At 42.1% G+C, this 23927-nt stretch overlaps 1 protein-coding gene across 2 annotated transcripts; it reads left to right on the top strand.

The window, feature by feature from the left end:
- jak2a (Janus kinase 2a) lies at positions 1-23733 on the top strand. 2 transcript variants are annotated; one of them, XM_053875632.1, is made up of 25 exons: positions 1-133; positions 464-921; positions 5086-5367; positions 10003-10126; positions 10211-10331; positions 11733-11878; positions 12508-12787; positions 12937-13056; positions 14223-14380; positions 14454-14565; positions 15839-16025; positions 16117-16238; positions 16602-16736; positions 16808-16895; positions 18052-18179; positions 18250-18388; positions 18470-18621; positions 18893-19043; positions 19119-19252; positions 19456-19645; positions 20092-20216; positions 20287-20459; positions 21250-21367; positions 21569-21682; positions 22710-23733. In XM_053875632.1, exons 3-25 carry the CDS (start codon positions 5103-5105, stop codon positions 22827-22829), a joined length of 3402 nt encoding a protein of 1133 aa, XP_053731607.1. In that variant the 5' UTR covers positions 1-133; positions 464-921; positions 5086-5102; the 3' UTR covers positions 22830-23733. The 2 variants fall into 2 exon arrangements, with proteins under 2 accessions (XP_053731607.1, XP_053731615.1); XM_053875640.1 differs by lacking the exons at positions 1-133; positions 464-921; positions 5086-5367; ... (3 more) ...; positions 12508-12787; positions 12937-13056 and adding an exon at positions 13232-13408.
- The last annotated feature ends 194 nt before the right edge of the window (positions 23734-23927 follow it).

Raw genomic sequence — 23927 nt, 5'->3', positions numbered from 1 at the left:
TAGCAGTTGGCTATACTGCCCCTCCATCTTGGTGGTGAGATGATGGTTTTTCATCGGTGCAGGACAGGGTTCCTGGGAAATAAAAAAAAGCCCTATAGATGGCGTTGCACACTTCGGAGAACGATGGTTACATGTAAGTAACCTCACTTTTCTTAAGCACCGTTCTTATCAGTCCATCTAGCGTTGGCGAGTCACAAATGTAGGCCGTGTGGAATTCCATCAAAGTCTTGAACCAGACTTTGGACATGGCCGCTGACATCTGAATGTCCACTATGCTTCCTGCCTGTGGAAACTTGACACATTTCTGGGAGCTAAATGAGATCTCTGTATGATGTGTGACACTAATAAGTAATAACACTTGGTTATTCTTCAGACAAAGCGTAGACTTAAGAGACGAAAAGGGCAATGAAACAAGTTCTTTAAATCAATTATGAAGCAGTAAATCTCTTTATTTCCACCACAGCACATGCGTAGCCATCAACTATCTTGAGGGGACAGCACATCCGCGTCCGGTGGTCGAAAACACGGAAGCAACAACAGCCCCTCGCCGCCAGGCGGCGTCACCTTCTGCCGCGCCGACGCGCTCGTGCTGTCTGAGGACACGGGAATGGGCACACCGGTGCTGGTTCCGACCACCGGTGCTCCGTCCGACCCTGAAGAGTCCTAGGGAGAGGGCGGTGCGTGAGACAAGGAGTGAAGCGACTCAGTCCGGAAAAGATGTCACTGTGCAGCTGCTGACGGTGCAACTCTGACCTGGAGCTCGTTAGCTGCGGCAGCTAGCAGCTGTCAGTGATTACGGGGACCGTTATAGTGTCCATTCGATTGACAGCGGGGTCGACAAACTTGTGAAGACTGGAAAACTGTGCGCCATTGTTGTCGGTGAACAACAGAAGGCGACCAATATCGAGAGACCCGGGGCAGGTACGTGTGGCTTCGCTCTCATCTGTTGCGTCGCATTTCAACTGAAACTCAGTTGCTAAACCTCAACTATGAGCGACATCTTATTGACATCCATATGCCCGTCTAAACTATGTGTGTATGGTAACTTGTACCACAGCAAAAATCTGTCACGGAGAACTCTGTGTCTTCAGTTCTGATAACAGATTGATTATGTGTGTCAAAGATACAATAATACCTTTGTCTGAAAGCAGCTCTATATTTTTTATTTCCATTATTTATTTGTGTGCCGTGCGCATTGCGAGGCTTAGAAAAATAGTCACCAAATTGAAAGTAATTGAAAAATTAACTCCATGAGACAAACTGTGAATGAGATGAATCAAGAGACGCAGAAAAGAGAGGTGATCTGTACCCCTGAGTACCCGTGAGATACTGAGAGTGTTATTACAATCCAAGTTTGCAGTGAAGCTGCCAGCTGTCTTTGGTTTGATTGTTTTATATGAATAATTTGGTAGTTATATTTTGCATTTTCAAATATATGAATGTAGTGATTTAGTGATCTGGGCGTAATGTCAAGTTGATGAACAGTAAGCAACATATATAGTGAATAGATCAACTGTACTCTTATCTCGAATTGCAGCATCTGTATTGGTATTGGGTCTTTGACATAACCAATAGCTCAAGCTTTTCACTCTTGTCCTTCAACGCCACACTCATTATAGCCGACTATTTTGTTCCCCATCTTGAATGTGTTATGGGTTAATTCTTTAGACACCGTCTGTTCTGGAGAAAATCCTTTTTAGGGCAAGAATGGGAACTACCCGTTTTTTTAATCATCAACAAAAGGGTCTTATTTCTTATTTATTTCTTATTTATTACTTATTTCTAACTGGCTTCAGTGACAAATCAATGAAAAGGCAGTGTGGTTTCCCAGAGTGTGTTGTCCTACTCAATCACACTGCCTGTGGCCACCTTTCTCCAGATATCTGAAAATAACTCAATTGCATTCATTCATTCATTTTACGATCAAGTCCTTGCTCAAAGTTCTGGTCTCTATTTGCCTTCATTATTCTCTCTTTTCAACACAGTACTTCTGTGAAGTGTTTGTTGTGACATGAGTCATCATGGATGTTCACATGTACATGAGCAACAGACCACTTTCTGTCCAAGTTGAAAACTTCCAGATAGCTCAGTCATCAAGACGCTCATTAGGAGGAAGACAGGGGTTCATGAGTCATTTGTTTCTTGTTTGTACAGTGTACCCCCTTAAACATCTCATTCCTTTAAGTACAGACTCCAAGCTGCATGTATTAAACTGCTGTCTTTGGTGTATACAGTAGATTGTTGTCTGTTGGAATCCCATAAGATGGTCGTGACATTTACAGTTAATTTCTTGTACGTAGATGGATTTGGAAAGGTGAAATGAGGAAAATGAAATACACAGCACAACAGTTTCAAGAGCCAAAGAAATTGAGGAGTTTCACTCTACATGATAAAGAGGAGATTTTATTTGAGTTTTTTGCTCATATATAATTTTTTTGTACAGCAAGCAACCAATTATCTTCTTCCTTTTCAAATCTTGTATTTGGGCTCAATCTTTCTGAGTATTGGACAGAGAATAAGGGCGGTGATGAAGAGAATGCAGGCAGGATGGAAAAGGAAAGCTTGTTACGGTGCTAGAGAGACCTGCTATTATATACTGTACTGCTTGGAGACAAAAAGAGAGGAAGCAGAGTGACAAAGAAAGAAGAGGGGAAGATTATGAAGTTGTTGTTGAAGGTAACAGGGAGAAGGAGAATTGACAGACTGTGAAGTCCATGGATGTGGTCGAAGGATTGGTGCGATTTAGGAGACTATGGACACCCTGATAATGATGGGATATATTGACAGATGTTGAAGAATTAAGAGGAATTATTTTAACTTTTTTTTAACAAATATTGCAAAGATATTTTCTCTGTAATATCATACTGTAGCTGTATAGAGATCTTGTGTCTAATCTTTACAGGCACATATATGTGATATACTTAAATTAAATTTGAATCATTGATATTGGGATGCTTCAGCATGTTTTAGCACAGTCACTCAGCTGTCACTCAAACAGATTATACTGTTGGTGTTCAGCAAGTGTTTTGCACCAGTGTTGGGGAACAGCGAAGTATTACACCTCAAACAGAAGAGCCTCTTAGCTTTTTTGCTAAATATGCAGCCTCAAGGTCAGTCTTAGCTCCCCTGTGTTGCTTTTTTAGCTCACAAAAACAGAGTCAGGGCCAGTTACTGTAGGAGCTTCACTGTGTGGTGGGGTAAAACGTCTACATGCCCTATCCTGTGGGAAATTGTGGGAGGGAGCAGCCTCCCTCCACCTCTAAGGAATGAGGCCCTGTACTCAAAGTATGGTGAAGGCGACTTTCTCATGCCCCTGGTGGACTTAGGAAACTTTTTGAGTATGGTATTCGGATCTCACAATAGAAAGGGGGTGATTGTCTGATGCAGTGAATGTTATTTCATATGTATATGTTTTGCATAGACATTTAGACATTTTGTTGTAAACTTTTGTCTTTTTTCCATAGGATAATTATAAGAAAAGCATTAAACTGAATCAAAGTTCCTGTATCCCGAAAGCTGCGTGTCTTATTTTACTCATGGCTTTCATTTGACACTAAAAAAACAGTCCAGTACTGTTTCCCTCTTCTAAAAATGACATCCAAAATCAAATCCATGTTCTCATATGCTGAAAAAAAGTCTCTTATGAGTACTGTAACTCTCTCCTGAAACGCAACATGCACCTGCAAAACACTCATTTTGATTGACTTGCAGATATAATATGGTCCAAACTTTGTGCATCATGTTTTAACTAAATCTAAATCTTTGTCAATAAAGGCACTTTGTGAACAGCTTATGAAAGGCATTATATTAACAATGCCATATTATATTACATTAAAATTACAATGAAATAACCAAAGGGTCCAGTGAATGAGGATGAATGATAAACCAAGGTGCAGAACCTGAACCTGAACTGAACGCATGCAGCAGTCAAAACACACTCACTGGTAATTGAACCGGTGAACTGAATTACAAGGGGAAAAAAAAGCATAAAATCACATGAAACGAGACAGAGAAGCGCTGATTTGACACATAGGATGAGTTGCCTGTTTGTGCAAGGAACATTACAATCCCTGATTGACGCATTGATTCTGCCTTAGCTGTAGAGATTTCAATGCACTGAACACGAGGAAAGTAGCCTACTGTTTTAGAGATATTGTGCCTCATTTGTCTGAGTGGAGTTGGAGTTCCCCAAGTGTTTCATTCTGCGGCAAAAAATTCTGAGGAAATGATGGTGCCCTGTTATGGCCAAATTGTAATGAAGTATAACAACACTGCGACCACTGAACCAAGGAAGAGTGAGAAGTGCTGCGGTAGATGTAGCAAAACTCAAAAACATGCCATCATTCAGATAAGACTGATTGTGGAACTGGCTTTAGTCCGGGCCTGTCTGCTGCAAGATAAACGTTTCTGGGTGTAAACACTTTCACGACAGATTCGCTGGAAGGTGTTTCTCTGTTTTTGGCTGCTCACGGAGTAAATAAGGTGACAAATTATATACATTTTCCTTCACATGGTTTCATATTGCATGAAAAGGCTGTCTTCAAACAAAGTCTTTCTCCATTTCAACAGTATGCCACAGGGCAATTAAATGACCGCAGTGTTGTCTGTCAACGGTGGGAGGTTTTAAATGAAAATGTTGAATGTTTGTAACTGATAATCACCTGCATGTGATTTACATTAATAATGGTAGAAATTGGGAGAGAATCCAAATGATCTCTCTGAAATGAAATATTTTATGTTGTTGTCCTCCATATATCTCATGTGACCGTGAAAATTTCCTGAATTCAGAAGTGCCTGACACGTGTCATATGAAGATCTGACTAAAAATGGTGAAGAATTCCTCATTTACTTCACACATTTACCAAGCCTATAGTGTAAAATTCCAAATATTTCAGTATTATGTTTTCTTACTTTAGTAAACATTCCCTATTCTACAGTGTCTGAGTGTCTGTGTTATTACTGTAATATGCCCTCCTCCGGTATGTACTTCAACATCTTTTACCTCAGCAAAATTTACATAAAAACATAAACTGTCAGTTGCATAAGATTGAGAATAATCCCAAACTTTTTCTGGTCTTCTATCAGTGGTTGGATGAGAGCAGATGGCCTGCGTTATTTTGATGGACATGGACCGATCAGCCCCTCGCCCTCAAGCACCTGACAATGACCTCCTGGAAGACGTCAGCGAAGTTTCTCTTGGAACAAAGTCGAACATGGAGTCTGCTACTCTGAGCGTCCACCTCTACTTTCTGGGAAAAACGGGAGATGGAGGAGGAACTCCAAGAGCATCATCAGATCAAGTTCTAACGTATCCACCTGGGGACTACGTGGCTGAGGAACTGTGCATCCATGCAGCAAAAGCATGTGGTCAGTGATTCCTTGTGTATTTATACTCATACATACTTGTTGGAAAAAGGGACTTTTTACCGTTTGTGTTTGAAACAGCTGTGTGAAAGATCATTACTAGAAAGTGTATTTGTAATTGTTATTTCATGACAGTCCTCTCCGGTCCACCCTTTAAGAGTTCTTTTGCTCAAATCAGGAAGTTGTTGTGTGTATTCCTCACGCTTCTTCTCAGCTCTATCTCTCTTTACCAGAGCCTCTTGCGCCATTCCGTCTGTAGATGATAAGAACGTGCAAACTTCTCATAGGTCATTGGTGCCACTCACTGTCCTCTTTCTTCCAGTCTTTGTTTGTTGTGTTGTGGGTCACCGGCTCTCAGTTTAATTGCTGGCTTCTCACCTAGTTGTTTATATATAGGATGAAGTTCTGCAGGGGACTAGCATGGAGTTCTGTTCAAGGAGGGCATTACTGCTTATGAGTTGTGAACAAATATACCATCTGAGGTGCAGCAAGGCCCGTCTGTAAAAGTCGGCGCTTGTCAGTTCTATCGATGGGAGCATGACTTACTGTTCACAGCTGCAAAACAAGCTCCTGTGTGATGTTTTAGTTGCTCCTTCAGCCTCCAAATCTCCAGTCTCTAAATTTATCTCAAAACGTTGCTCCTTGTAAACATTAGTTAGCAGCATTGTGCTATACAGTCACATACATGTACGGTTCACATGTGTGGTTCGTCCATATGTTGCGCAAAGTGCATTTCCCATTTCCCCATTATTATTATCATTTTATTTAATTTTGACATTTATTTGCAATATTCCCAATCTATTGACATGTATTATTTGTTTGATTCCTACATATTTTATGTTCACTAATTGCTACAACTTTTTATATATGCCACAACTAGAGGAAAAAAATGTCAGCTATTTCTTTCATATATGTGATTTATGGTAACTGCTTCTCTTATTTCTCCTAGGGAAGGCTTTGAACGTATTTAAATAAAACGAGCTGTTATACAACTTGTTATATATTGGTTTATATCGAATATTGCTAAGCACCCATACTATATTGGAATATGAATTTAAGACCATATACCCACCCTAATATCTAATATTACTATTCTGGTTTGATTTTGCATCAAAGCGTTAAGCTAATACAAAATATCGAGATGTTTATCGTATATTGTGACACGTCTTACAAATATCAAGACACTGATGAAAATGTCATATCACATTGTACTTCCGTCAACATGCAACATGGATGCCTAGGCAAGTGATTATTGGTCAACTTGTGGTGTAACTGCTTTTTTAGCCAGAAGACTTCTGCACCATCACGACCGAAATCTTGGCGGGAATTGACTGTGCAGTCTATACATGTAAATGCAGCAAGCAAACACTTTGGCTTATCGATAAATAGTAAATGTAAACACTGTGAATCAATTCAGAACACGGTGGACCTGTGGCCTACTGCTTCTTTGACTTTTGAGACCTCCCCTCGGTTAAGATTCGCTAGTCCTTATTCCAGCCGCCACACACATATTCAAACAATCCAGAGAGGGCAGCTTAATCCTCATCTCACCAAAGTGCAAAAATTATCCGAATGAGTATTGTCTCTGATAATCTCCCTGATATTCATTGCCATAGCTTGTCCCCGGGAGGGTCAACTAGGTAGGTAAGTTTTGTCAGGAGCTAGCAGCAGACCTTTTTTTCAGCCATTCTTGCCCAAGTCTTCAATAAAATGCAACTCCGGGGACGTGAGATAATCTAAAAGAGTAATGACTGAAATGAGTCTTTGTTAGGTGACTGGTAAAGACACAGATGTTTATGCAGTTTAATAGTGCCATCAAAATGTGAGCCATAAACTCGAGGAGAATTAATGTTGAATTGGTTGAATACTTCAACTGAAAGTAAAGTAAACATTAATGGCACTAGAAGGACTAACCATCAGGATGGAAACAATGACTGCGGCTACATGACAGCCCAGAAAACCAAAATGTTGCTTTGGTCCAGCTAAGCTTTTACAAGACTTTTAAAATGCATGTAAATAGCTTAATCCAACTATGGAAGAGAAATTCAAGTCCGGCTACGCAACCTGGATAATGAAATTAATAGCTTGACTAAGCTAGTGTGTAGCGAGATGTGCAGCATGTGTGATCCTCGGCCTTAATTGATGTCTACGGTGAACATATAACATTCGACGACCGTGATCTGCAGATGTGGAGATTTGTCTTCGACTTCCTTCACCCAAGTCATTTTTCCATTAGTTACCACATGAAGATATGAAGGCATGATTTCTCGGTTTAAGGAGACAACATTGCCAGCACGTTAGCAACCGTTAGCATGGTTGCTAAGTTAGTCGACCCAATCAGACTCGGCATCTTAATCAAGCTATTGCCTTAGTCGGGCTACACTCTGCATGTAACCGCAGCCAGTGATTAAAAAAGAAAAAGAGAATACATAAATGCTTTGGACTGAAAATATGCTTTCAGATTAGCATCCCCAAGGTTTGAGTCTAACAACGTCACAAATCAAACACGCCTTTCAATCCACGCCATGTAGCATAAACAAGACAACATTTAGGACGGCAACATCATTTGAAAGATGGAAATTTTTAACAAATTTGAATTTGTAGAGCAAAAGGAAAAGATCGAAGACTATATACGTGCCCTGGGAACACAACTTCAAGTCTCTCCAAGTAGTTGCACATCATAACTTTGCTCAGTATGGAGCTGAGACCAAGCCACTACTGTAATTTACGGACTATTGAGCACATTTGAATATAAACTGCTTCCTCTAAATTTAAGAAGAAATCAAATTTTGTTCACACTAGTCTATAAACCGTAGTGCATTGAGCACTTTAATGTAAATAAGGCGTCTATAATTCCATGGCTCTAATGAAGACTCTGTTTGACATCTGTTTGCCCGTAAAGCGCATGTATCAGCCACATCACTGTAGAAGCTGCAGGGCGCGTGAAAAAAGCAGTGGCTTATAGTCTGGAAATCACACTATTTCAAACTTCATTTTTGGCCAACAAACTAAAGTGGGTGTAAGTAGCTGAATATGTTGTGACGGTAACGTAGCAAGTTTCTAAGGAGGAGCCTCCCACCTTCCAGAACATTCTCAAGCAGAATATACATCAGACTAAAGAATATTTTCAATATATCTGACTGTTTTACAAAGATGGAAACTGATCGTGAATCAAAATTTGAGTGCCTGTGAATGCTGACACTTGTGCTGTACTAGCCACAATTGAAGCTCCGCCAGCAATGAGCTGACTGGATCAATCCAAAGAACTTGCAGCGTGAGAAAGCTGCCATTACCTGCAAAAGACTGGCATTATCTTGCACGACTCCAAATAAGGACCACACGGGGCAAGTCCTTATCCCTGGAGCCAAACTTTTTGCATGACTTGTGACTCGCATGACTCACACCCAAAGTGTTGAGGAGGATTTACACACGGCATGCTCTCAAGCCTCCAGTAAAATGGAGAATGACTTGTTTTCATAATGGTGAAGAGAGCTGCTTCTGGCATTCTGAACTCATTAACACACTCATGTGCCTTGGAGGAAAGGACTGTTTAGATGTGGTTGTCGGACGCTGACCTCGAGGAGAAATAAGTTGTCTAGCCAACGAGTTGAAAGAGTGCTCCTCTCGTAGCCACTTCTTGTGTATTGTTATTGTGTATTCTTGTGTATTTTTTTTCTATTTTCATAGATGATGACCTCTGAATGAATCGTTTACTCCGGACAGGTTTTATTTTGAGACATTTTGCCTAGTGGTGGTGCTTTTGTCTTACTCTGACAGGCTGTCCTATAAAGTTTATTTTGACGTTTTAGTGAAATAAAGAGAACCCAGTTCTTTCATGACTCTTTAAAATGGAGTTTTGCTGACCGAAGAATTTTGTTTATTACATCAGTGGAAAGAGCATTTTGGTGACATTTGAGTTAATGAATGTCCCCTCCCTCTCTCCGCTCTCCCACCTGCGCTTTGCATCACACAAGTTTAAAATGGGTATTTTTAACTCATTGATCATTTCTTGGAGGAGCACTACCGGGGTTTGGTCTGTCGCAGAAAAGGGATGCCAAGATTTGGACAATAGTAATAGTAATGTTGTTCCTGTTGCAGTAAGAACTATCCAAGGAAGAAGCAGATGTCTGAGCTGCACAACAGCAGGACTGAGTTTCACCATGATAAACTAATGTCAAACTAATGTCAAACCTGGAACTGCATCTCCGTTCATTGTTGCCAGTGGGGGATCGAACTTCCGCCTTTGCGGTGTTCCTGTCCACAGACTGTTGCTACACAGCCACTTTGTGACTTCCTGTTGCGTGACAACATTATGTACGCGCACAGGCGTGCATTTTTCACGCTGATAACAGCTTTGCTCTGGCTTTGACGTGCAGTCAGGTTTTTCCTGGGGAACAGAAGGAATCCTGAAGTGTGAGAGTAATTGTTATCAGCAGGACACACCGCCACCAGTTAAAGCACAGACACCAATTTGTGGACAGCCTAATGTCAAACATGTTTCGGTTGCCCATTTGAGTTGCTGCCTCAGATGTCTCGCTTGGTTCATCCTTTGTTGTGGTGACATCCTTGTCTCATCTGGAACCTTTAAATGCTTTGAATGTTTCAGTTACTTGTCTGAGTGATGCTGTTCTCATTCAGGTATTGCTCCTGTGTACCTCAACTTGTTCGGCCTGATGAGAGAAAGTGACCAGATATGGTTTCCTGCTAATCACATCTTCAAACTGCACGAGTCGTCCAGAGAAAGCCTGCAGTTCAGAATCAGGTGAATGGAGTTGTTACATATTTATTGAGCTGTAGAGCAGTGGAAGTGTTGAACGCCTGCCATCTATTCTCCATTTTCCTGCAGGTTTTACTTCCCTGGCTGGTATAACAGTGGCAGCTCTTCTTTTGCACACCGCTATGGTTTTTCCAAAGGCACGGAGACGCCAGTGATGGATGGTTGTGTCATGGCATATCTGTTTTTTCAGGTTTGTTGCATCACGTCACACGTGTGTTTTCCAATAATAAAGCTCACAATACAGCTCACAACTGGGTCACACGGCGGCCTAGTGGTTAGCACTTGTGCCTTACACCAAGAAGGTTGTGGGTTGGATTCCTGCTTTATGCATGAAGTTTGCATATTCTCCCTGTGCCTGCGAGAGTTTTCTCCGGGTTCAAAGACATGTTCACTAGGTTAATTGGACACTCTATTGGATGACCTGTCCAGGGTGTATTCCTGCCTCTTGCCCAATGACCTCTGCATTAGGCTCCAGTACTCCCTAAACAGGACTAAGCGGTGGTTAACTGAAGAACTGAAGTTGTGTGTGTATATATATATATATATATATATATATATATATATATATACACACACACACTATGTGCCAAGTGAATAATCTCACCAAAAGACACGCTTTGTTCTTTGTTTGGTTGGCAGCAAACGTGAATGTGGTTGGGGGTAACATGTGCAGAATGTCTCACATGCTAGTCAAAAACAGGAAGTGAGGATGCGTGTCAAAGTGACATGTTTAGAAACAAAGCTTCTCTTATCTTAAACTCAAGCGTAAATGCCATTCCACATACTTTTCATGATTTGAAATGTTCCGCTATTTATACTTTGTCTGTAAGCATCGACTTTATATGCAAGGATTATTGTGTCATTATTTCAAGGTGATTAAGTACGACATAACATTTTTCCCATAGTGGTGCTTTAAGTAGGAAGTGTTCCACTTAGTGTATGCCTGACGTTAGACAATGACGAAACGCTAAAGTACATTTATGAATGCTGTATTAGATTTCAAGACAACAGTCTTTGACCTGTAGAAATGATGTAGTTCTGAAACAAAGTTAAACTAAGATGTACTGATAGTGAATATGTCAAAACTGAAAATTAAAAACCATGATCAGGAGGCACTGCATGACATAGTTACAACATAAGGGCTGCACCTATTCCTGTGAATTTGCTTCGTCTCACTATGCACATCCAAACTTGTACGACTCTGTAATGTGAGTAGTAACGGGCTTGTTTCGCTTCACTTCACAATTTTGTTTGCAGTGTTATTGTAGTTTTAACTTAAGGAGCTATATTATTAATACAAACTCGGTTAGAATCAGAAACAGGGAATATTTCAAGTCATCAGTTATGACTTTCTGCTTATGGCTTCCTTTAATGCTTAAGCCAAGCAGAGCTTGGAGAAAGACTTGTGAGACGAAAGGACATAAATTGTAAGTGAAAACATGGAAAAACGTGTTGAGAATTAAAATAGCCACAAGGTAAATAAAAACCAGGTATCTTAAGGATTGGATTTGCTGCAGATTGACACATTTGACCATAGAAGTTGTAATAGTGTTTTTTTTCCTAATAATCTTCTCATTCTCTGATGCTGCAGTGGCGTAGAGACTTTCTGAGTGGCAAAGTTTACACCCAGTTGAGTCACGAGGATCAGGAGGAGTGCTTAGGACTGGCTGTGCTGGACATGATGAGACTCGCCAAAGAGTGTGGGCTATCACCCGTCGACATCTGCAATGAAACCAGGTTTGGTGAACTGATTTGTGAAGCACATATGTGACGCTTTGTCTAGGTTGATTTCAATAAATGATTCATGTGATCTGGTTCTTTCAACATTAGAACCATATTATTGAGGAATAATATAAGGTCTATTTATCGTATTGGCTTGTGATGTCAAACTGACTGTGGTCAGGATGCCCTTTTGCCTCAAATACCGTAGCTTGGAGTGATGCCATAAAGCGTCATGAAGGCACAGTGGAGTATTTCTTGTTGGAGTGTGATATGAGTCGACATGTCAGCATTTAAAGCCAGTTAATGAGAAAAGGAAGTGGATGAGCAATAACTACTGGGAATGTGAGCATGCGACTCAACTGTAAACTCTTTGAACTTTTTCATTCGCGACACGATGTTAATGTGAGAGTAGGAATGTAGATCAACCAGTCAATCATGAGCTTTTTTCTCGCTCAACTCTTTCCTCAGATAATAATTATATACGCAATTATATGTACATATTTTATGGGTTTGCGTATTTCTTTGCCAAAAAAAAAAAATCCTCAAGATTTTTATTCTGAGAAGGCACTTTTTTTATTGGGGTTAATCTTTGGTTCGTTATATACATGTTCTAACTCTTGTTGTCTGTCTCAAAAAACACACAGCTACAAGTCCTTCCTCCCGAGTTGCATGCGGAGTCGTATCCAAAAATACAACATCTTGACTCGCAAGAGGATCCGGTTCCGCTTTAGGAGGTTCATTCGCCAGTTTGGTGAATGTAAGGCCACAGTTTGTAACCTCCAGCTCAAATACCTCATGAGCCTGGAGATGCTGCTTCCTTCGCTCTACACCGAGCGCTTCCAGGTCACAGACCTCTCTGCTAGTGAGGTCACCATTGTTGTCATGGGCAACACAGGAATCCAGTGGTCAAAAGGAGCAGAAGAGGTGAGAACTGTGTGATGGTTACCATGGCGACCCTGATTTAGATTGAGCCGCCCCATCATAATTCATTATTCACAATCATTTCTGTGCATGTGTTGCAGCAATCACAGTGAAATGAACGCACTCTTTTCTCTTTCTTCTTCTGTGTTTAGGAGCTGAAGACATACTGTGACTTCCCTGAGGTGATAGACATCGGCATCAAACAAGCCAATAAAGATGGCTCAGTGGAGAGTCGGATCGTCACCCTCACGCGACAGGACAACCAGACCCTGGTACAGTCTCTTTGTGATTTGTCACTCATGTTCTTACATTGATTCAACCCATCCTCTTATCAGGCAAACGCTGCAATGCTGTCTGTGAGTTGTTCACTTTACCGTCGAGGACAATTTTATGAAGTGGCCACAATGACAAGTGCATCGCCTTGACTGGTATAGGCCCCCTCCTGTGTACATGTAGGGCGAAGAGAAAGGTTGCCAAGGATGAGGCCGTGGCTTACAGGTGTATGAGAGACGGGATAGCAAGGAAGGAGAGCAAGATGCAGAGAGAGAGAGCGCAGGAAAGGTGGTGCAACAGGTTAGGTTGATGAAGGACAAGGAAATCAGAAAAGGTGGAGGACAGAGAAAGGTGAGTTGGTCGATGAAGTAGTTCAGGGTATTAGCAAGGTGGAAGTGAGGGCAACTCTTAATCGGCTGCTGTAGTGGACTTTCTCTGCAGCCTGTTCAGCATTTTTAAAGAATGAAGATGATTCTTAGAGTAACTGTAGTGGGTGAAGCGAATGAGTCACACCATAAAGATGTGACAAGGAGTTGTTGAGGCTGAGTAGAAGTCTACCTTCCTAAAGAGGAAGTGTTGCATTGTATGAGAAAGTCAGAAGAAGTGAAGGTTGTGTCGAACATTTTTGAGGACAGTGAGACAGTAGTGAGGTGGGATGTATGACTGGCGGAGGGCTTCAAGGTGAGAGGGTGACATCAGGGATCAGCTGTCAGACCTGTACACACTGTATGCACAGGTGTCAAACCGGTCCTCAAAGGGCCGCAGTGGGTGCAGGCTTTTGTTCCAACCAAGCACGAGGACACCTACTCACCAATCAGGTGTATGAAGACTGTCAGTCACCAGTTGATTGTCAGTCTGGTACTGTTTGTGACTGACACCTGATTGGTTCACCTGTTGAACAAAAACCTGCACCCACTGCGGCCCTTTTGCGGGTCTGTTTGACACCCTTGTACCAATGGACGAGGTTAGGGTCTCCATGAAGCACTCGTGATGTCGTGATTTATAGTGAGTGTACGTAGAAAGAGAAGCTGGAGACAACAGGAATGAGTAAGGAGGAAGTTTTTTTGCTCGAGTGATGGACAGACAATGAGAGGTGAAGAGAGGATGCCATAGTTAGGCAGAACATCATTACTAATAGTCAAATATGTTTCCTCTGTCCATTCAGGAACTGGAGTTCCACTCCCTGTCTGAAGCCTTGTCATTTGTGTCGCTGGTGGATGGATATTACAGACTAGTTGCTGATGCGCACCATTATCTTTGCAAAGAGGTTGCCTCCCCAAGACTGCTGGAGTGTATCCAGAACTACTGCCATGGCCCTGTGTCGTGAGTATTCTCATGAACTCCCCTTAAGGATAAATAAACACCCAAAGCGTGACTTCTTGATCTCTGGTGGCAGAATGGAGTTTACAATCGGTAAACTATGTCGCAGTGGAAACAATCAGGGGCTCTACATTCTCCGCTGTAGCTCAAGGGACTATGACAAATTCTTCATGTCCTTTGTAGTCGGGGTAAGTTTTCCTTTCATTTCTTTTCTTGATGTCTTTTTTTGGGGGTTGTTTGACTTACATTTGATGATGTGTGTGTTTTGGTTGTGATCAAATTGTGTATTTGTTCCAACCAGTCAAGCTGAAGACAGATGGTTGACAGTCAGGTGCGAAATGTTTCAGCAGACATCCAGTTGGTTGAACTGTGTGTGCTTGGTTGGTTGGAACGAAAACATGCTCCCACTATGCACCTTTCTGGAACAGTTTGGTGAAGCCTGAATTACAACTTAAGGGATGAAGCACACTGTAGTCAATACTTTCATTATCATGTAGTTTTGTTTTTTTCGTTATATTCTATGTTCTTTTAACTAAACAGGAAGATCTCATGATAGCGACAACTTTGTGGATTCGTTCAGTTTATAAAAGTTAAAGGCGGAAGTGGAACTGACATTGCTTTCAGAACTTGGCACATTGCGTGTTGAAGCCGCATCAAAAGCCGTTGGTGATTTCCCACCACTAGAGGACAGTAAAGGACCATTTTCCAGAGCACACATTTCACTACTGGTAGTCAACGAAGTGCTGTTGAAGAACATTTGCTGAGCCAGTGACCAGTACATCATTTGGAGTGAAGGACCTATATCATATTGTTCTGTTTCATTCAGACAGGTTACAGTTGTTGTTGCATGTCCGATCCCATGCACACTCTCCTAGCTACAGACCATGCTCGTCTTCCAGTCTCAACATGCTTTTTTTTTCATCCTGCTTTTCCACTGAAGTGTAGAACAATTTATCGAATATAGCACTGACTGTTGTATATCTACTCTTGATCTAAAGTCACCTGAAGGAGTTGCATTCCAGCGCTGCATGAACTACTATATTGAGCATGTGCTGCAGCCAGAACTTGTCTGGGAAATTTAATTAACATTAACATTTGTTCTTGAGTGACTGAACAGACTGATAGCTAAAAGCCTTGTCGCAGGTAGTAGAATTTTACTGCTTCACTGTAATTATTTTTGTTTTGCCGATGACATGTTTTAAATCATGAGGCACAGTTATTTCTTTGTAGTTCTCCAAAATGAGACACTATGTTTTTTTATATTCATAGTATTATCTAGCAATCAGTAGAGCTTTCCAAAAAAACGTTCTACTGACCTTGTGTTGATAATCTCCATCCACTCCGAAAAAAACGAAAAATCTCAGTATTTTGTCTCTTAATTCTAACTATGTATTTGCATTGGATTTTTAATGTTTAAGTAAATTTATTTTGCTGTTCACTAAAGCCTTGTCATATTTCCAGTATGACTCGATGGTGGAGTATAAACACTGCCAGATTGTGAGGACAGAGTCAGGCGAGTTCATCCTCACTGGTGCCAAGAGACGCTTTGGTTCACTCCTGGAACTTCTCAACTGCTACCAGAAGGAGGCGCTACGAACTGATGGCTACACATTCCAACTTATCAAATGCTGCCCACCCAACCCCAAATGTCAGTAGTCGCACACAAACCAGCTCAAATAAATGACTGTAAACCTTTCTAAAGTTTGAAATGAAAACCTCAAAATTCGTCACATCTCCAGACAAATCCAACCTGCTGGTGTGTAGAAACAACCAGGGCCTGCAGGTTCCTGACTCCCCGTCCCTTCACAGGCATATTAGCCAGATGGTCTTCCACAAGATCCGAAAAGAAGACCTGTGCCTGGTAAGATGGTGTTTATACATGTAAAGCCTTTCTACTTTTGTGTGATTTTATCAACAAGTGAATGATGCTTGAAGACAGACCTACTGTGTGAGGGGCAGTGAACATTAATGGACTATGAGTCCACTGCGCTGCATCATAATACCTTGTTAACCACTTGCTGTGATGTGATATAATGTGATGCTGTGATTTGATTTGAATACTTGAGTTTGATATGAGCAATTGTGGATAGATTCAGTGATGTGGCGCCACAAGCCGCCTGTTTTTGAGCACTTTAAAAAGCCTGCATAAAACAAGTTATGAAAGCCTTTTTTTTTTTTTTTTACTAAAATGTTGTGCCTGTTGTGTTTTTATAATGCGTTCAAGAACGAAAGTCTTGGTCAAGGAACATTCACCAAGATCTTCAGCGGCGTGAGGAAGGAGCTGAGAGACTACGGCGAGGTGCACCACATGGATGTTGTCATCAAGATACTGGACAAGGCTCATCGCAACTATTCAGAGGTTTGTTGTCTCCTGTCTTCCCAAGGTCATCTAATCATTTTAGTCATGTTAATGTTCGCATCTTCTTCCAGTCATTCTTTGAGGCTGCCAGCATGATGAGCCAGCTGTCACACAAACACTTAATTCTCAGCTACGGTGTGTGTGTCTGCGGAGATGAGCGTAAGTTTACATCACACACACACAAGCCGAGAAACTGACCCTCTAGACCAGGATTCAGCTTGTTGTGTGGACACTGCATTTTTTTCATGGTAAAAGACTGGCAGCTGAGTGTCCAAAACTTTATTGTAATCAATACGGTACAACCTTTTTTGCTTTTACAGTGAAGAGACATCAAGTCTGTTTAATCTAAAAAATGTGCATTTATTACAGTAGCAGAAAAATGCTACTGTGAAAAACTTTTTACCAGAAAATGATCCTTCATGCAACTAGATGACTAAAACAGTTTCTCTCTGCTATGGTGAAATGGTAAATGGCTCTTACTTATATAGCGCTTTCCATGCTTATCCAGCAACCAGTGCTTTACAGTAAGTCACCCATTCTGAACCATCAGGAGCAAACCATTAAGTGTCTTGCTCAGGGACACAACGTCACAAACACATCACAAGCTGGGATCGAACCGGCCACCGACCACGCTGCCATCTGAGCTATGTCGAACTGTATTTTAACAGTAGAAACAAGCAGTGGATACCAGAACTCTACTGTAGTTAATATGGGGCAACCTTTTTCGCTATGAAGGGTCTCCTGGGCTGTTAAAAAACTCAAACATAAATGTGTCGTGGGAGACCATCACAAGCTCTCGAGATGATATCGAAGTCACTTGGTATATATACTGTATATAACAACTTCTATGTCACTTCACCTTAACAATCTTTACCGTGACTGAAACAGACAATTAATTTGAAGGGCTTTATCTACCAAGCGCTCCCCTTCACACTTGTAATAAATCTTAAGATTTTCAACATGGTGCTGCATGATTCTGATTCGTTCTTGCTGTTAAGTCATGTACAGTTTATGCAGTGTTGACGATTTCAGTGGTCAATTTCTGCATATTTTACTTTGAAAAAGATCTAAAATTAACTGGTTTCACTGATAAAAATGTTTACAGTTGCTGTCTGTTTTTGCTGTCTGACTTTTTTAGTGTTTACAGAATCAAACTGCTCATGTGTAACAGTTATTCACTATTAAATCCATGTAATTTTCTTACAGTGTACGAGTGAAACAAAATGTAGTTACTTGTGAAGCGTCACTATCATTCATGCACATCGAGCAAATGCATATTTCTGTCGTGCGTTAATGGGAAGTGGTTATCTCGCAGACATGATGGTGCAGGAGTACGGCAAATTTGGCTCCCTGGACATCTACCTGAAGAAGAACAAAAGCACTGTCAACATCACCTGGAAGTTGGAGGTTGCGAAGCAGCTGGCCTGGGCCATGCACTATCTGGTAGGGAGTGGACTGGAAGGATTCTTTTTGCATGTGATGTCTGACTTCATGTGATTGTGTTGGATCTCAGGAGGATAAAAACCTTGTGCATGGAAACATCTGTGCCAAGAACGTTCTGCTGATTAGAAAGGAGGATCGGAAAACCGGGAGTTTGCCTTTCATCAAGTTGAGCGATCCTGGAATCAGCATCACAGTGCTGCCGAGAGAAGGTGAGTGGACATTTGTGTCCACTGATATGTTGGTGCAGAGCGAGTGTAATTATGGAGTAATGATTTTCATCCCCTCTCTAGTTCTGCTGGAGAGAATCCCCTGGGTGCCTCCGGAATGCATCGAAAATGCTCAGAATTTTAGTTTGGCCACAGACAAATGGGGGTTCGGGACCACCCTGTGGGAGATCTGCAGTGGAGGAGACAAACCACTCAGCACTCTGGACAGCTTCAAGGTCACAAAAACCATAGATTATGAACTGATAATCTACGTCTAAATGGCAAGGCAATATTAATATTGTGAATGAAACTCAGTTTCATTTGGTGGGGAAACTTGGATCCACGATCTGAATGAGAACTTAGAGACCAACATATAGATGTGTCATCAATATTCCTGGTCAAAGCCAGAATAGCAAATGCTAGTGAAGCACATCAAAACAGCAAATATGCTGGTAGCAATTCTTACATCGGCTGCAGCTCCTTAAAATATCCTCTCTTGGTCCACAGAAGAACCTGTTTTACGAGGACAGACACCAGCTACCCGCTCCTAAGTGGACAGAACTGGCCAACCTGATCAACAGCTGCATGGACTATGAGCCGTCACACCGCCCCTCCTTCAGAGCCATCATCAGAGACCTCAACAGTCTCTTCACTCCCGGTGTTTACTCTGTTTCGTAAGAGCCGCGGCTCATCTATGTGAAGTGTTTGTAAAGGAGGCAATGTTGTGTTGCAGATTATGAGCTGTTGGTAGAGAGCGACATGGTGCCAAACAGAGCTCGAGGCCTCGGGTTGCCCTGGACCGCTGAGAGTCACGAGTCGGCCCAGTTTGAGGAGAGACACCTGATATTTCTCAAACAGCTCGGCAAAGTACACAGAACACGTTTTTGGGTCTCAATGCTGAATGGGGCATTAAATCTATCTCTCCGAATGCCACAGTAGTGAATTGTGTGGCACTCCTGAAGCATTAAAAGGGATTCTTTTTACTCATGCCATTTTTGTCTTTACCTGTGTAAGATGATTTCAAAGCTAATCCCGGAAGACCTTTCACCACTACTCCCTGTCTTGTTCAGGGGAACTTCGGAAGTGTGGAGCTGTGCAGGTACGACCCGCTGCAGGATTGCACCGGTGAGGTTGTGGCGGTGAAGAAGCTCCAGCACACCACGGCCGAGCACCTCCGAGACTTTGAGAGAGAGATTGACATCTTGAAATCTCTGCACCACGAAAACATTGTGAAATACAAAGGAGTCTGCTACAGCGCAGGTTGGTCTCTTTAATTCAATATTCTCGTCTACGTTGGTCCGCTAGTGTGTGCGCTGAGTACCCAGTGGCATGGATTTGGCTACCCGATGAAATGTGTGTACAGTACATTGCTGTTGACAATAACTGTGCCATTACTTGAACTTTCATGGTCTCATGTACTTGATGGCCATTTCCATGTGTTTCCATCTTGCATCGCTGACCCAATATCTTAAGCTCTGGAGACCACTGCCTTAGGTGTGACTCCCAGACATCTCTGATCAGCCAATATCTGCCCCATTATTAGATGTTATCAGTCCAGCACAATTTGTTTTCCGTAATAATATCGGGACAGCTGCCACCTTCGCTGCCTCAGGCATCAGTGACTCCGCTCATGAAACAGATTCATCTAGATTTCCCTCCAAAAATGCCCAATTGAGTGGAGATTTAAACATTGGCGTCTGTTTCAGGGCGGCGAAACCTTCGCTTGATCATGGAGTACCTCCCCTACGGCAGCTTGCGAGATTATCTCATCAAGAACAAAGAGCACTTTGATTCCAAGAAGCTCCTGCTCTACGCACTGCAGATCAGCAAGGTGATTCAGAGGAGTTGGGATGTCGGTGACAAACGTTTGGAATGGTGTGACCAATACTCCCTCCTTTCAGGGGATGGACTATCTGGCCATGAGACGTTACGTCCATCGAGACCTGGCGACAAGAAATATCCTGGTGGAGAGTGAGATCAGGGTGAAGATCGGCGACTTTGGGTTGACCAAAGTGCTTCCACAAGATAAGGAGTACTACACGGTGAAAGAGCCTGGCGAAAGTCCCATATTCTGGTAGGAGCTCTGCTTAGGTCAGATGTGGGCAAAGTGCAGTCGAGGGCCACATGCGGCCCTTCTTTACTCATTCCATCTGAATTCTAAATATAAGTGACATTACTTTTGGGACTTTCACAGTGAGACTAGCATGATACTAGTGTTAACATGTTTAAATCGGTTCTTCTTAAGAGTCATGCTGTACAACTGATGTGTGATTATGATCATGAAAATACCTTATAGATTTAATGAATATGAAACTTAGGAGAGCAGCCTTATGTTTTAATAGGGGCGGGATTCCATTTAAAAAATAATCTGATTAATTAGAGAGTTTGAATTAATCACAGTTTAATGGTATCAGAATATTTGCCACAAGAAGCCACATTTTTCAATTGGAATGAATTTGAATGTCTTGAAAATATTTGTGTAAGAATTTCAATGTTATAAGAATTTCAAGTCCATTCAGAGCAGTGGAAACCCTGGTCATTGTGTAGTGAAAAAACTTCCTTGAACCAAAGCAAACAGATGCTTTTGTTTGCTTTGGTTCAGGGATTCCTCCATGTTTGTTGTTGTTGTTATCATCCTAGCTGCCACGTGTCTTGTGCATCAGTGGGATCAGTGGACCAGGAACTCCTGCACTGACAAAGGTTCCCTGTTGTCTGGAGAGCAAACTCTTCAATGAAATTAAATATTTTTGTCTTGTAATTAATTGATTGTAATAATGTTGTAATTAATTCATGATAATTAACTCATTAAAGTCCCACCACTAATTTTAAAATATTTTCAGGAGCTGATCTCTCGGTGTTTTCAGGTACGCGCCTGAGTCCCTGACTGACAGCAAGTTCTCCGTGGCGTCTGATATTTGGAGTTTCGGCGTCGTCCTCTATGAGCTCTTCACTTACAGCGACAAAAACGTCAGCCCACCGGCGGTAAACACCTTGTTTTCTTTCACGCGTCTGAACTAACCCTGCTGTGTGAACGCAGTGACTGCCCCCAGCATGAATAGTACCAAAGCTTAACTGAGTGGCGTAATTGCCTTGCTCACGGGCTGCAAAATGAATTTGTAATCAACTCTAAGTGGGGGCTTCACGTTGCACTTGCAGTAACATGAGTCATACTTCATTTTGTAGGTGTTCATGGAGAAGATGGGTCATGAGAAGCAAGGTCAGATGATCGTCTATCATTTGACCAAACTGCTGAAACAAGGATACAGACTTCCTGCCCCGGGGAACTGTCCAAAGGAGGTCAGTGACTCCAAATATACGCTTGTTGGGTCCACACCGAGGCGGAGAATTATGACAAGACTCAACTACACCAATGTGTCAAGCTTGCAACCAACTCGTGACTAAAACCAAGCCAGAATTGCCAGCGAATCATTGTCTGTGTGGTTTTATCAACCAGGCAATTTTGATATGACATCATTTGTTTCTTACGCATCCGTGTTGCTGCTTGGCCCAGAGCATCCTTCTGCCTGTGACCACCTGGAGAGGGTGAGACATGGAGGTTCCTGTGAAAGGTCACGATGACCACATCTAATCACATCTCTGTTGCATGACAGTGTGCAGATAGGTGACTGTTTAAGGAGTGGGTCTCGCCAGTAAGGCTGCACGATAATGCATTGCGATTTATTTTTCATTGCAATACATATTACGATGTTTACACAGACTAACAAGAATTCCCACCAGAGCAGCATTTCAAGATGATTTCTGACATGCTCCGTGACCGAAACAAGTGCAGCCTGGGAGCACATCATTTTCGATTTGAAAAGTTACCACATCTTCAATACATCTGCGCCTTAAGAGGGTTTTTTTGTCACTGCTCACTGCTGAATTATCATCCTTAAAGTGTATTTGCGTCATCATATTGCGATTTGTGACGGCGACTCGTGTGACCGAAAACATTTGCCACATTCACCTCAGGTTGTGGAAATAAGAGCAAGGCACAGTACAGTTGATCTACAAAATAGGTGATACAAAATCGTTCCGTATTTCTGGCGTTGATTTTCCTTTGGGGACTTTGAACTCAACCCTCGCAGAATGTTTCTCATGCACTTCCCTCACTGGCTGCTGCGTGAGCAGAGGGAGGAGGGGCTGCCTGAGAGCTGACGGCTCAGTGGCTCAGCAGGGAAAAGAGATTTCGCAGCGATACTTAAATGAATCGAAAAGTCTGTAAAAGAAGGAATGTGTCGCACTGCCCTGTGATTTACAGCTGACTCAGCGACGGGGGGATAATCGGACTCTGCTGACTAGGTTGTCGTCCTGACTCTCGCAGGTTCACAAGATGATGACAGAATGCTGGTGCGGCGACCCGGGACTGCGACCCACCTTCAAGGCTCTGGTCCAAGTGTTGGAGACATTCCGAGATAACTTTGATGTGTTGGACATAAAATGACTTGTTGATGCGAAGTGACTGGTCATGCGCCCCTGGTGTGTGCAACCCACACCTTTAGAGGAGACGTCCCTCTCTTTCCACATTGACCTGGAGCAGCAAACGTCCCACTGACCACTGCTGTGTTGTTAGACCTCTCATCCCTGGGCCACCGTCGCTGCTGGCTGAGCAGAGGTTTGGCAGCCCTCTATTAAGAAAACATTCAAGGTGTCTACGTCTAAGGGAAATGCCAAGCATCTGCTGCCTGGTTCTTTCAGGCACCACCCATAGTAGAACACACAATCCTCCCGCTCTGCTCATTTATCACCCACTGCCATGATGCCACACGTATGATGCCGCAGTGCTGGAATTCTCGCACCAAAGATGCGGGAGCAGTCACCAGATGGCGGACGATGCTGCAGACGTCTGGGCACATTTTTGCAGTGGCGAAGTTTTACCGAAATTCTGACTTGGAGATCAACAGAATTTGCTTTTTTTCTACGCTGTGGCTCTATGATTGTTTTCTCTACAGGTTACATCATTCATTTTTCATTCATCATTCATCATTTTTCCTCCAAAAAAAAAACCTGTGAGAAGATTTGATGACTTTGAGTGTGAGTCTGTGCAGTATAAAGTAGCTTTCATTCAACATTCAAGATTTGAAAGAGAGTTTATCATGTGTTTGGTGCCGAAAGTGTTTCTTGTATCGCCTCGATGACCGAAACGGAAGTCGTGAAAACAAGCTGTTCACAGCATTTTATACTTTTTGTATCTGTTGAACAGAACTGGAAGCATCAGTGTAATATGACAGTAACAGACAGTATTACCTTTGTAATGATTTTATTTTTCTTACTACCGTGATTTTCAGAATGTACAAGAAAACCACCAAAATAAATATTTTTTACCGTCATAAGTGATTACAATTATTTATTCATATCCACAATCATTGTAATAGTCATCCATTAATTGTTGTTGACAGGAAATGGTCTTTTATTTTTTGGATTCTATACATGAATAAATCAGCTGACAAACTCAAAATGTCAAAGTTCAAACCACTAACATGATGGGTGAGTCACGGAATGGAACAAGGTTTCTCCGAATGTTATGTCCTCAATGTTGAGT

Source organism: Synchiropus splendidus, chromosome 1 (genome assembly GCF_027744825.2).
Source record: "Synchiropus splendidus isolate RoL2022-P1 chromosome 1, RoL_Sspl_1.0, whole genome shotgun sequence".
NCBI classification, from domain to species: Eukaryota; Metazoa; Chordata; class Actinopteri; order Syngnathiformes; family Callionymidae; genus Synchiropus; species Synchiropus splendidus.
The sequence above is the reverse complement of the archived record's forward strand: the minus strand, read 5'-3'. Positions and strand labels throughout refer to the sequence as shown.